This window comes from Podarcis tiliguerta, assembly GCF_965153285.1.
Source record: "Podarcis tiliguerta genome assembly, chromosome: 7".
NCBI classification, from domain to species: domain Eukaryota; kingdom Metazoa; phylum Chordata; class Lepidosauria; order Squamata; family Lacertidae; genus Podarcis; species Podarcis tiliguerta.
The window spans coordinates 28,178,255-28,191,355 of record NC_139540.1 but is presented as its reverse complement, the minus strand read 5'-3'; the positions used below and the strand labels follow the sequence as shown (position 1 = coordinate 28,191,355).

Genomic DNA, 13,101 nt, shown 5'->3' with positions numbered 1-13,101 from the left:
TAGGCTTGCAGATAGCAGCCTGCATCCCGAAGCCTGGGGTGCGCACCCCGGGCTTCGGGCAGCTCTCCGCAAGCCTTGGGAGCCCGGTGGGAGTTCCCGCCGGGCTCCCAAGGCTTGCGGATAGCAGCCTGTTCTGGGGGCTGGGGTTGGGGGAAGCCCAAGCTTCCCACACCCCAGCCCCGCACCTGGGGGGGGGGAATAATTATTTTCTTTATCCCCCCCCCAAAAAAACTAGGTGCACCCTATGGGCCTGTGCGCCCTATAGGGCAAAAAATACGGTAGATATCTCCTAACAGCTCTCAGCACCCTTAAGAAACACAAGCCCCCAGTATTCTTAGAGGAAAGCCGTGGGTGATTGAAGTGGTATCATCCTGCTTTAAATGTATAGTGTAAATCTGGCCTAAGTTGAGCTGCTGCCATCATGTGTCCTGCTTCTATGGTTTTTGTAGTTGTACTATTGCCAGTACCCAGTGCCAGGTTTGGAATGCAGTTATTTTACCCTCTGAGGCAGAAGCCAAAAACCCTTTACAAAAGTTTAATATTGATCATCCATTTGAGAAGCAGGGGACAAAATACAGCTTCTCTCCACAATAATCTTCCCTTCTAAGCAGCTGATGAGCGGGATTTTAACAAGCATCGGTTGCTGACCTGTGTACCAATTAAAAATAAAAGGCGGCAAGCAAATGCTGGAAGTTTTCTGTTTGGGATTGCTATGAATAATGTGCTCTCCACTTTTGCCTTTGCCATGAGGATTACAGTGGTCATAATTGGCCCAAGAGGTTTTGCTGCCTGAAGCAAAGGACAAAACGGGATGATCCTCATTCCATGTGTGCTATTTCCACTCACGTAGCCCCTATTGAAATTAATGGCCCTAAGTTACTCATGTTCATTCATTTTGATGTGCTTACTCTAAGTAACACTTAGTTGAACACCACCTTATGTACACAACTGGCAGATGATTTTTTATTTCAATGCTGGGGTGAGGGCTCCACCACACCTGAAGGCAGCAGTCTAGCTTAGGGGGCCACAGGTCAAGCCAAGAGGAACACACAGCCCAACGCCTCACTGCCACCACTGCCTGCTCCTCAGATGCTACTGCCTAAGGCGGCTGCCTCCATCTACCTAACAGTAGGGACAGTTCTGACAATAGTTGTACTATTGCCAGTACCCAGTGCCAGGTTTGAAATGCAGTTATTTTACTGACTGAGGCAGAAGCCAAAAATAATAATTTTAAGCCTATCTGTTTTGTCAGTCACAGATTCAGAAGTGTATTTATTTATGTTGAAATTGTGTCCCGCTGGGACTTGGAGACAGCCTGAATGCAGCACTGGGATTTTTTCTCTGAACTTTCTATAGACACACAGGAACAAGGCATATGGATTTGAGATGGAGTTCTGCAATGGCTTTGGTCTATGAACAGCAAAATGATATCGTTTGCAGCTTAATTCAGCATGGTGAAAGAGCTCATCAGTGTGGATAATTGCAACTAAATGTGATGAGGAGAGGAAGGAGGGTACAAGTAATGATATGCATGCATAACCTCTCCAGTTAAAATATGCTGCATAAAGGCTGCATATGGCCGCGTATATTTCAAGGTTAACACCATGTGGTGATTGGAAGTCCAGAGAGATTCTCACAGTCATAAGAAAGTCAAGACCCATTCCATTATAGACCAGTAAATATAATTCACAAGGCTACCGTGCTAAGCACACTTAACCACTGTAGCTCAGTGATAAAATGCATACACTATATGCAAAAGATCTCAGGTTCCATCCCTACTAGTCAAAATACCAAATCAAAGCTTAGTGGTTCAGCCCATGTGGCACATTTCAGACAAACATAAGAAGAGTTCTAGTGGATCAGACCTAATCTCCATGTAATCCAGCATCCATTTCCCTCACAGTAGCTAACGAAGGCTGCATTCGGACAGCACTTCATTCTATTTTCTTGATGTTTCCTTACCTGATAATTTTTGCATTATATGTGATCTATCACGCAATGTAAAAGCCGCTTCTGGAAAATCTAGTGGAAGTTTCCCATATTAATTGCTTTCGGGGGGGATGTGGGGCGGAATCTGTTTCAATCTCATTAACCCAGAAAATCATGGGAGTTTTGTTCTGTAATTTTCACACCGTGTTCATCATGCCGCTGCTGTTCATGTGATGAAATTTGGGATGGTATTCTGGCATACAGTTCTTTCCAACAGTTTCTATGGATGACTTATGGGGTAACAGAAGCATGAGTGCACATAAAAGGGTGACATCATGTCCAGTGATGGTGGCTGTTGTGTCACACTGCACCACTAGTGGGAATGGAATTTAGTGTGACATGGCAATATATGTGTGATGGGATGAAGAGCTGCTTGTGCGTAAACTGCAAGTCCCTCAGAGTTTGAACAAGTTCTCAAACCTCTGCCTGTGACGGAGCCCCTCCAGCATGGCTGCGTCAATCGCTAGCAGAATCCGAAAGTGGTTGCTTTCGGAAACGTTTCCAACATAAAAGCTCCTTAACGGAAACACGTCTTCTGGACTCTCTGCGTGACAGTTTCCGGCGAGGAACGGGTGTCCCTATAGGAGGTCCTGAGACCTCCCCACTGTTTTCGCTGGAAGCGTCTCTGAGCCATTCCTCCGACTCTCCTTCCCTTGACGTTCCTGTTCGCCCCCTACTGGTTCCCTCTTCAGCTGTTACGTCTCTCTCTACCTCAGAGAGCCTTTGCACCTCCTGTCCTGCCGATGGCAGTTCCCTGACAATATGGATCCAAAAGCCACAGTTCTACAATGAAACAGATGATGCAGTGTAAAAGGAATATTAGAAACAGAAGTTGATAGTTCATAGTCTACATGCAGCTTGGCAAGTGAGCAATTAGTGTTTTGACTACAGGCTAGGGAGACAGAGCACGGGAGAAATTAGCCTGGAGATAAGAGGACCTAGTAACAGCTTGGTGATTGGCTGAGGTCTCTCATATAGGCAGCATGACCTATGACATTGTTGGGCTAGTTAGGAGCATTCTGGAGTGCTTGGAGAGTGATGAAGTTCATGTCTGTATATAGTAACTTGTATATAGCTTGTGAGTTTACTGCCGTATATAATAAACTACAAAATCAAGTTACTAGTCGTCAGCTTTGTTCCTGATCGTCAACCTGACTGAGCAGTCTCGATCCTTGCCTAGGAAAAGCTGCACTACTCTGCTAAGTTGTGCATCACTGAAGAAGTTCAGAGGTGAAGAGACTGGTCCTAGTAGCATGCGAAAGGACTTCAGAAAGTGCTCACAGGCTTCCGAGTTTTAACAGCAACCAGGAAAATGAACACAACAATGCCCGTGCCTAAAGTGCTGATTACCAGCATCTAGTATTCAGTGGTATAGACTGCCTCTGAGCCTGGAGGTGTTATTATAATATCTTACCATGAGACCCCAGGGTGGATTGCAACAATGTTAAAACCAGTTAAAACAATTTTGTGGCAGCAGTTTCCAGAAGGAAACGATGCAAACCCCATGAAACTTTTTGAGGGTGGGAATTGCAATGCAATATCCTTGCTGTTCTGATCAAATTGTGTAGCCAATGATGAATGAAATGAAAATAACAGGTTTGGTGAAATTGTGCTCTTTAAAGAGCATTTTCCATGCATCCTGCCTTGGACTCTAAAACTAAACGTCCAGCATCAAGTGCTTAGATGTGTTAATTTATCATCACTGTGGAAATCATGAATTCTTTTTAAAATCATATGAATATGTAGAGAGGAAGGAGCAGAAATCCCCATACCCAGCGGCCACTCTAAAGGGAGGCTGAATATTCTGTGTATGTGCAGCAGTTAGAAAAGGTGTGAAGCACATTAATCAGCCATTTTGGTAACCGAGCAGAATTGAGCAGATTGTCTCTTCAGGAATTATACTACACAGTGTGAAGAGACTGTGTAGAGCAGGCAGAAGATGCTGAGTACCTCAGATATATGCAGGACCCCTGTGAACCTAGAAGATTACAGATAAATTTATAGATACTGATTTAGTGAAACAATCATCCTAAAACGCTATGAGTCATTTATACCACACGTCCTAATTTCAAAGCAAGGAGAAGAATGTGACCTGTAAAATTACCATATTTCATTGCATTAGAGACTTAGGTATAGCTGGTTAGCTGATGATCTTTCAAAAGAGAGGTTACATGTTTAAGTGAGCTGAATATCTGTATCTGCATCTTTTGGGTGACAGTCCAGAAGGTTTCATGAGGCATGACCTAACATGACCTCATTACTTAAAATTCTCGGCACACATTTGCCCACCCTTGGAACTTATTTGACTCCACTAAATTACCTTCCTTTGTGCCCAGGCTTCAAAAGGATTCCTTCTGGTATTTTAAAACTCCTCAGTTTCCATCCTTTACCTTGAGATCTAAGGAGTTATATAAGCTGTGGCTCGAATTTGCCCCAAACGTGTGTTTTAAGACTGAGGTTATCCTTCTTTTGTTTGGTGGCTGGACTATCTCTTCCACAATGAAATTGAAACCTGTAGATTACTTTCATCATGGCACACTGCCTTAAAGCTTGGACCTTCCCACGACTCATATGAGGATAGTAAGCTGCCACCTCACTTGGAGAGAAAAATAAGCAACTTTGGTAGTTATTGGCATATCAAGATCCTGCTGAGGAGAACCTATTGAAGTCATTTGTAAATCTCCCCATTGCTTGTAGTGCCAGCAATTGGGGTAGAATGCCCCACAGATTTAAGTGATAAAAACTCACAGATGATCTGAGCGGATGGCCAAATTGCATATTATGTGGAATACCCATGATTAAGTCTCATGAGATTTTGATTTATTCCCCAAAGCAGTGGTGCTGGTGTACTGGATATTTAACACACACACACCCCGCCTACACACACACACACACACAATCTGCCATGTTAGAGGTAGCCAACATGCCCTCAATATATTCCTGGACTACAACCCACATTATACTTGACCATTGACCATGCTGGCTGGGGCTGAATGGCTAGTCCCAGCAACACCATTTGATGAATCTGTTGTTTGTTTTCCTCTGCGGAAGAGCTCTGGAGGGCAAAACCTTGGGGTGAGGGAGTCAGAAAAACGGCTCAGGCAGGAAATAATTAAACACAGGGATAAACACACACATTGCACCTCACCACTTCTGCCATCCAGTTTCATACCCCAACACACACACTTTGCTTGTTGCTTTTGATCATTGGTGTAGCTAAGGCCGGATCTGAGGTCCTGGGTCCCACAGACCAGGGAACTCCCAAGTGCAGCAGGAAACAGACCCATGGCTAGCCATCAAACTGAGTTGGTTTTGATCACTGATGGATCACCTTTGGAGAGAGTGGGACAAGGGGTAGTGTGACCTTGTTCCTGCTTCTTGATCTCTCTGCGGCTTTCAATACCAGTGGCCATGGTATCCTCCTGGACCGGCTCTGTGGAATGATCATTGGAGACGTGGTCTTACAATGCTTCCAGTCCTGTCTATGGGAATGAGTCCAGAGAGGATGCTTTTCAGTCTGCTAGTGGTGATGATGTGAGTTGCCACACTGTACTGCTTTATCCATGACACTATTCAATATCCATATGAAGCTGCGGGGAGCAGCCATTAGGAATTTTGGAGCAAGCTGCTATCAAGATAAGATAACACTCAGCATTGGTTCTATATAACAACTAGCTCTAGAGGGGCTGTTTGGCCCTGGGCTGATGTCTAGCAGCGGTGGTGGGATGCATGAGGGGAAATAAGCTGTTCTTGAACCCTGGCAAGATGGAGGCACTGGGAATGAGTGGTTCTTGTGTCCGAGAATTTAGTCAGTTGCCTGCAGCTGTGCATGCATGGGCCGACTTTGTACCCAGAATAGGGCAGAAAAGGGAAGGAGTGGAGCATAATGGGGCAGGGTGGGCTTATGCATGCTCCACCAATGCGCATGATGACCTAGAACCAGTGGCGTAGTGTGGGTTGTCAGCACCCGGGGCAAGGCAAGTAATTTGCGCCCCCTAACCCGTGGATTTGCGCCCCCTAACCTGTGGATTCGCGCCCCCTAACCCTAGCCCCCAGATGTTGCGCCCGGTGCGGCCGGCCCCCCCTGCACCCCCCACGCTACGCCACTGCCCAGAACGCAACCCCTGTACAGATCAGGGGTTGCCTGCACACTTTTTGCTCACCAGCTTAAAACATTTTTGTTTAGGCGAGCCTATCGAAACACACAGACGTTGATGTGTAATAATCTTTTTTTGGGGGGGGTGTCCACTGTTAATTTCAATTATTTTTAGAATCTTTTGACTGTTTTTGGAATAATAATTTTAATATTCCTTGTAAACTACTTGGGTGTTTCATTACAATCAAACGTTATATTGACTTTGTTAAATAAGTAAATTAAAACCACAGTAGTTCAATCATAATGCACTACAACTGCAGTAGCACCACTCGCTTTAGCAAGGAATACACAGCAGTTGCTCTGGGTGGATTACAGTCATATTGCCTGGAAGTAATCTATTAATTAGGTTTTGCTGTTATCTTTGAGAAAGGTAATATAAGGGAGGAAACTAATGTGTCTGCTTTGGGATAAAAACTAATCCTTTTGTTACCATAACAACATCTAGAAAACTCTCTAATCAAAATTCAATCTTAAGCATATAAAGTACTTTAATTCCCTCCCCCCCCCCCCCATGATAACATTAAAAACAAGACTGGTAGAAACTCTCAGTTCAGTTCCATTATCAGGAGTAGAGTTTGCTTCCGCCCAGGACTGTATTGTGTATTCCTGGCTAAAAGTGTATAAGGGGGAGGACAACATGGTTGAGCTGTATTTGAATTATATATTATATAATAAAATCAAAGGGTGCATAACAGTTACATAGGTCAAACAGATTAATTGTACTGACAAATATTACCCACCTTACCTGCCCAAAGGTTCCAGAGATATGGTTGTTTACTGTTTTAGATTATTCTGTTCACGTGCAGAATGAAAACAGCCCATGTCCACACCAGCATTAGAGAATGCATGAAGTAGTTTTAAACATCATTTTCTGTGATCAACCTAAATTCAAATATATATAAAAAATAAAAAAATTGTCCAGTAGCACCTTAGAGACCACCAACTAAGTTTGTTCTTGGTATAAGCTTTCATGTGCATGCACACTTCTTCAGATACCAAATTCTTCAGATACTTCCTCAGATGGTAAAATTATATATTTCGACTGCATCAGACCAACACGGCTACCTATCCAAATCTAAATTCAAATGTTAGTGGGCCTAGTAACTTCACACGCATAAAAAGTCTTGTGATTGCACATTCCAAATGTCATATATAAAGGTCACATGTTCATGCCTGCGAATAGCCCAAAATCCCACTTCTGCCTACCTCTGGAGGGGAAGCCTCCAGAGGCAAATTGCTGCCATATTTGTATGCAAATAGTGTGTGTGTGTTTCCTTCCTTTAATGTCCTGGTGCATACAAATAATTCCACGGCCCATTCCCCTCCAACCATAGGAAATCACTGGGCCTACTAATGTTACTCAGAGACATATGTATCTGACATACGTTTGAACTTAATTCTGCATTTGGGTCTCAGGTCTGGTGGGCAAGTGGGCAAGTGGATTAGTTCAGTGTTGGGAGAACTTCTTCTGTCTGCAGCCCCTGACTGTGTTCTCAGTGGAGAGAAGGCCACTACCCTGATTTGTAGCTACCATGTGTAAATTTGGACCCCTGTTCTAGGTAGTGGAGGGTCTCTGCAAGGATGCCAGAATGGAGCTGAGACTTCAGAACCTACCGTATTTTTCGCCCTATAGGACGCACCGTCCCATAAGGCGCACCTAGTTTTTTGGGGGGGAAATAAAGGAAAAAAATTATTTCCCCCCCCAGGCGCGGGGTTGGGGAAGCCCGAGCTTCCCCCGACCCCAGCCCCCAAACAGGCAGCTCTCTGCAAGCCGTGGGAGCCCAGTGCTGGCTCCCGCTGCTAGCGGAGAGGTCCGCGAAGCCTGGACGCGCTGAGCTCAGCGCGCGCAGGCTTCCGCATGCAGGCACCTCTCCGCCAGCAGCGGGAGCGCTCCCGCTGCTAGCGGAGAGGTCCGCGAAGCCTGGACGCGCTGAGCTCAGCGCGCGCAGGCTTCCGCATGCAGGCACCTCTCCGCCAGCAGCGGGAGCGCTCCCGCTGCTAGCGGAGAGGTCCGCGAAGCCTGGACGCGCTGAGCTCAGCGCGCGCAGGCTTCCGCATGCAGGCACCTCTCCGCCAGCAGCGGGAGCGATCCCGCTGCTAGCGGAGAGGTCCGCGAAGCCTGGACGCGCTGAGCTCAGCGCGCGCAGGCTTCCGCATGCAGGCACCTCTCCGCCAGCAGCGGGAGCGCTCCCGCTGCTAGCAGAGAGGTCCGCGAAGCCTGGACGCGCTGAGCTCAGCGCGCGCAGGCTTCCGCATGCAGGCACCTCTCCGCCAGCAGCGGGAGCGATCCCGCTGCTAGCGGAGAGGTCCGCGAAGCCTGGACGCGCTGAGCTCAGCGCGCGCAGGCTTCCGCATGCAGGCACCTCTCCGCCAGCAGCGGGAGCGATCCCGCTGCTAGCGGAGAGGTCCGCGAAGCCTGGACGCGCTGAGCTCAGCGCGCGCAGGCTTCCGCATGCAGGCACCTCTCCGCCAGCAGCGGGAGCGATCCCGCTGCTAGCGGAGAGGTCCGCGAAGCCTGGACGCGCTGAGCTCAGCGCGCGCAGGCTTCCGCATGCAGGCACCTCTCCGCCAGCAGCGGGAGCGCTCCCGCTGCTAGCGGAGAGGTCCGCGAAGCCTGGACGCGCTGAGCTCAGCGCGCGCAGGCTTCCGCATGCAGGCACCTCTCCGCCAGCAGCGGGAGCGATCCCGCTGCTAGCGGAGAGGTCCGCGAAGCCTGGACGCGCTGAGCTCAGCGCGCGCAGGCTTCCGCATGCAGGCACCTCTCCGCCAGCAGCGGGAGCGATCCCGCTGCTAGCGGAGAGGTCCGCGAAGCCTGGACGCGCTGAGCTCAGCGCGCGCAGGCTTCAGCATGCAGGCACCTCTCCGCCAGCAGCGGGAGCGCTCCTGCTGTTTGCGGAGAGGTCCGCGAAGCCTGCATTCGCCCCATAGGACGCACCCAGATTTCCCCTTCATTTTTGGAGGGGAAAAAGTGCGTCCTATAGGGCGAAAAATACGGTAACTTATAAAAGGGACTTGTTATAGAGCCAGTAAGAAAGCTACCCCAGAAGGGGAAGGGTGGGTTGAAAAAGTGAAATGAGGACAAGAGTGTACTCTGAATGATGAGGAATGGAGGAAGTCTTGTTACGTTTCTGTAATTTGCTGAGTTGGATGGAGAAGAGGGAATCCTCCATGATGGATTAAACTGAAAAGCAGAGGAGAGTCAGGTATTCCCAGACCAAAGTAGGCCATCCATCAGGCAGAAATGCAAGGACTCAGGGAGGTCAGGCATTTCCAGGCTTCAGTAGGGCTTCTGCTGAGTAGGACTGTGGGATGTTGTGGTGCAAAGAAGGGCATTCAGCAAGGAGCTTCAAGGGAGACGTTCGTGAAGTGGTTGTCAGTCACAGCATTCTCAAAAGCCCACTGCAGTTAGGAATCTGAGGGCATTTGTGTTTGGAGGGGGTTGGAGTGTTTCCTGTGAAGAAGTTTCGTGGAAAACCAAAAGGGTGGAGGTACCACTGATGATTTCTGAAAAGGGGATCTAAAATGTTTGATGACGTTGGATTTCATTTGGATGCAGGGAAGCTTGGCTTCAAACATCTAGGAGCTACATTTCTCTGGTGCATCAAAGTGCTAGAATACCCTCCATTTTGTGTGGAAGATGGAGGCTGGTCCTGGTATTCAGATCCCATCATCATTAGCTGCCAGGTCCTGACAGCTGCAAGCAGATGATATGGGAGGTGTGTGGACAATATGGAAAGGCTCTGGCAACACTAAGAAAGCATTGTTGTTCAGAGCTGAACATACATAATGACTATTAGTAGTTCTCACAGAATATGGTCTCTCACCATGACAGCCAGTTAAGAGACAAGCAAAGAGCTGAAGTGAAAAGCAGCTGTACGGGCAGATAGCTTGAACTTAGGGTCTGGACCCTAAGGAAATGTGTTTTAAAGCTATACAAGAGGGAATCAACATTGACAGAAGTGACACTAGGGCATTAGAAAGACTTGCTTTTTCAACTTATTTTGCTCAACCTTTGCTCTTCGCTAACCAAACTCCTACACCCCTTAATTTGGCTTAGCAGAAAGCTTTTATTTTATTTCCTTCCATCCTGAACGATGTATGATTAGCAATACAGCAGAAGTTAAAATAAGCCCTGCTTTAGGGTAAGTGATTGTGGTACGTATAACAATAAGTACTTAATTGATACTATTTCTTTTTAGTAGCTTTTTTTCCTGCTGCCACTCCACAAAATAGTCAGTTTTTAATTGCATGTACACTTATTTACTCCAGATCATTTCTTTGTCAGTTGTGATTTCCAAAGGAAGAACACTCTGAGGTCACTCAGGAAAATGATATCTGATTATTACATCATTAAAGCAACGTGGCTTGATTTATGTCTCCTCAGACTGAATGGGTTTTCAGGAGAGGTGCTTAAACGTTAACAGGAATGGGGGTGGAGTTCATTTTACCCCCAGGCAGCATTTGAGGCAAGGGAGCTAGCAATATCTCCCCAAGATTGGACGAGAATGGTATTACCCCGGCTTTTCACTGAGAGATTGCTGGTTACCTTCTGTCAGTGAGCAACTGCCTCACTGCAGAGCAGAAGCACAGCCTTGACTCTTTTGTCTACGTCTCGGAGAGAATTGTTTCTTGGATAGCCAGATTTTCTTCAGGATGACTATGTACAAGAGCAAACGCAGAAACCAAAGGTGTAAGTAGTCACAATTCATTCTTGCATTTGTGTGCTTTTGTTTGTGCGTATATCAAATATAGAAAAATCGGTTCATTGAGAAGGATCGTTCAGGATGTACGTTTCTCCTAATTTGATTGAAAACTGTGCCTTACTTTTTTTCTGCAGTGGATAAAATAGCACAAGTGGAATTTTCAGTGATTTCATTCTATACTCTCTGTATGGTTAGGGGAACAGGAGATCATAAGAATATGAGGGGGAAAATAAGCTCACTTGTTACTATGGAAACCACCAGCAAGTGACTGCTTTATAAAATCAACAAGGAAATGGAGATCAAGTGCTAGTTCACAGCAACATTTCATCCTGTATTTGTATAATTATGATGGGATAGATTGGGGGGTATACCCTAAAAATTGGGGTGCAGGGGGGAATAACAACATTTGCATCACTACATTATTTTATACAATGTGACTTTAGGTAGATAGACATGTAAGGAGTGTGGCTGTTCTCGTTTTTGAATCTCTACTTTTGAAAGGAAGCAGCCGAGAAAGCATAAAAGGAGACAGAGAAAATAGAAGAATGTCTGTAAACTTATTATATATATATATATATATATATATATATATATATATATATGAACACAAAAGCAGGCAAAATCAACTCCAGGATGAATTAGATGTTATTTCTGTTTTCTTCAAACAAATACAGCATCTGCTTTGGTGTGCTCCTAGTCTAGCCAGGTTTGCACATTTGAGTTAAATGAACAAACTTGTAGGGTTCAAGCTGTCAAGCCTGCAGTAGTGTAGTTAAGATCAAAGGCAGTAATCATCAACAGCAACAAAATCAATAGAAGTTCTGCCTCTGACTTCAAGAGAATTGCCCTTTCAGTCTCTTGCACGCACACAGAAAGGTGGGACTAAAGCGGGAATTATCTTGTAAAACAGATGGAAGACAAAAGGGGGAGGATAAAACACAAGCAAACATAAATATACTATTAATGAGAGTTTTGCTATGATCTGTTCTTTGTGAATCCCTGCAATTTCGATATACACAATCACACCTCAGCTTTAAGTCCTTGACTTTTTTTAAAAAAAAACAAATCCAAAGTGTTAGGGGTTCCTAAAGCAACTTCGGTTTGGGAATGTCTGAGAGGATGAGACTTAATTTGCTTTCTTCTGATTTACACCATAGTTGGAAGGGGGTAGAAAAAAGAGATGCACCTGCTGTGAATTAAGAGTTGTACACAATTCAGCTGTCATTTTATCCTTCTTGTTGTTGAGTTCCTCCCGCCCCAAGAATGGCAACAGAATTGACTTGTTCTGCCCCCTGCCACCCATTTAAGTGAATGTTACCCCTTTGCATCATTCCTCCTTTTTGCTTTTTAGTAATTGAAACTGTTTTTAAGTGTGTGTGAGAAAGGGAAGAGCTGATTTATCACTCTGGAGAAAAAAATTAGTCCCACCCCATTTGAAGGCAACAGTCCTGAAACTACTCTAGCGGCTCTAGGAACGGTTGTGTAGGAGGACTAATAGTTTCTAATTACATTGCATCAATAAACTTTAGTGTTGCATAACTGGCTATTATGCCAATTGGAAAGTGGTTATTACAGAAGGGATTAATTTATCCTGCATGCTTCATAGTACGTAGAAGAAAACAGAAATCCTAAGTGGAAGAAAAATGAACATTTGGAAGCTGCGCCCATTCCAGTGTTATAAACACAACCCAACAATAATGGTTGTAACTATTTCCAAGATCTGCTGGAAGACATTGCGGGGTGTGAGGGAGTATTTGAAATTAAACACATGTTATTTTAAAGGCATTTTGGTAACAGGCTGAAGCACAGCAGTGATTTATTCCTTGTTTGTGGAGCTGTGCTTAGAGTGTTGGACTTGGACTGGGAAAACACAGGAGAAAAATCAAATTAGTCCACTCATTTGAAGGCATCAGCCCTCAAACTACTCTAGTGATTCTAGGAAATGTTGTGTAGGAGGACTCATAGTTTCTAATTACATTGCATATAGGACCACACTCCACCACAAAGCTCACTGGGCAACCTCTTGGCATTCACTGTTCGTTAACCCGATGAACTGAAAATGCTGGTGGCAGTGGAATGTACGCAGCCCTAAGCGCTGTTCAACAGTGGAGTAGACTCCCTCAGGAGGTTGTGGAATCGCCTTCCTTGGAGGTTTTTAAGCAGCATACAGCTTGGATGGTCATCTGTCATGGATTTTTTTAGTTGAGATTCTTGCATTGCAGGGCGTTGGACTACAGTAGATGACGGGTTTTC

The 13,101-nt window shown here is 45.7% G+C and overlaps 1 protein-coding gene across 5 annotated transcripts in view; it reads left to right on the top strand.

Annotated features, from left to right (window-relative positions):
• RALYL (RALY RNA binding protein like) overlaps nt 1-13,101 on the top strand; it is a 246,459-nt gene that overhangs the window by 177,466 nt on the left and 55,892 nt on the right. Inside the window, exon 1 of one of the 5 annotated variants that reach the window (XM_083451362.1) lies at nt 10,580-10,835. The exons of the other annotated variants lie outside the window; for them this stretch is intronic. Within the exon in view, the coding sequence (XP_083307488.1) occupies nt 10,799-10,835 (37 nt within the window). The 5' untranslated portion in view covers nt 10,580-10,798. Of the gene's footprint in view, nt 1-10,579; nt 10,836-13,101 lie in introns of those variants that run through there. 5 annotated transcript variants of the gene reach the window in all.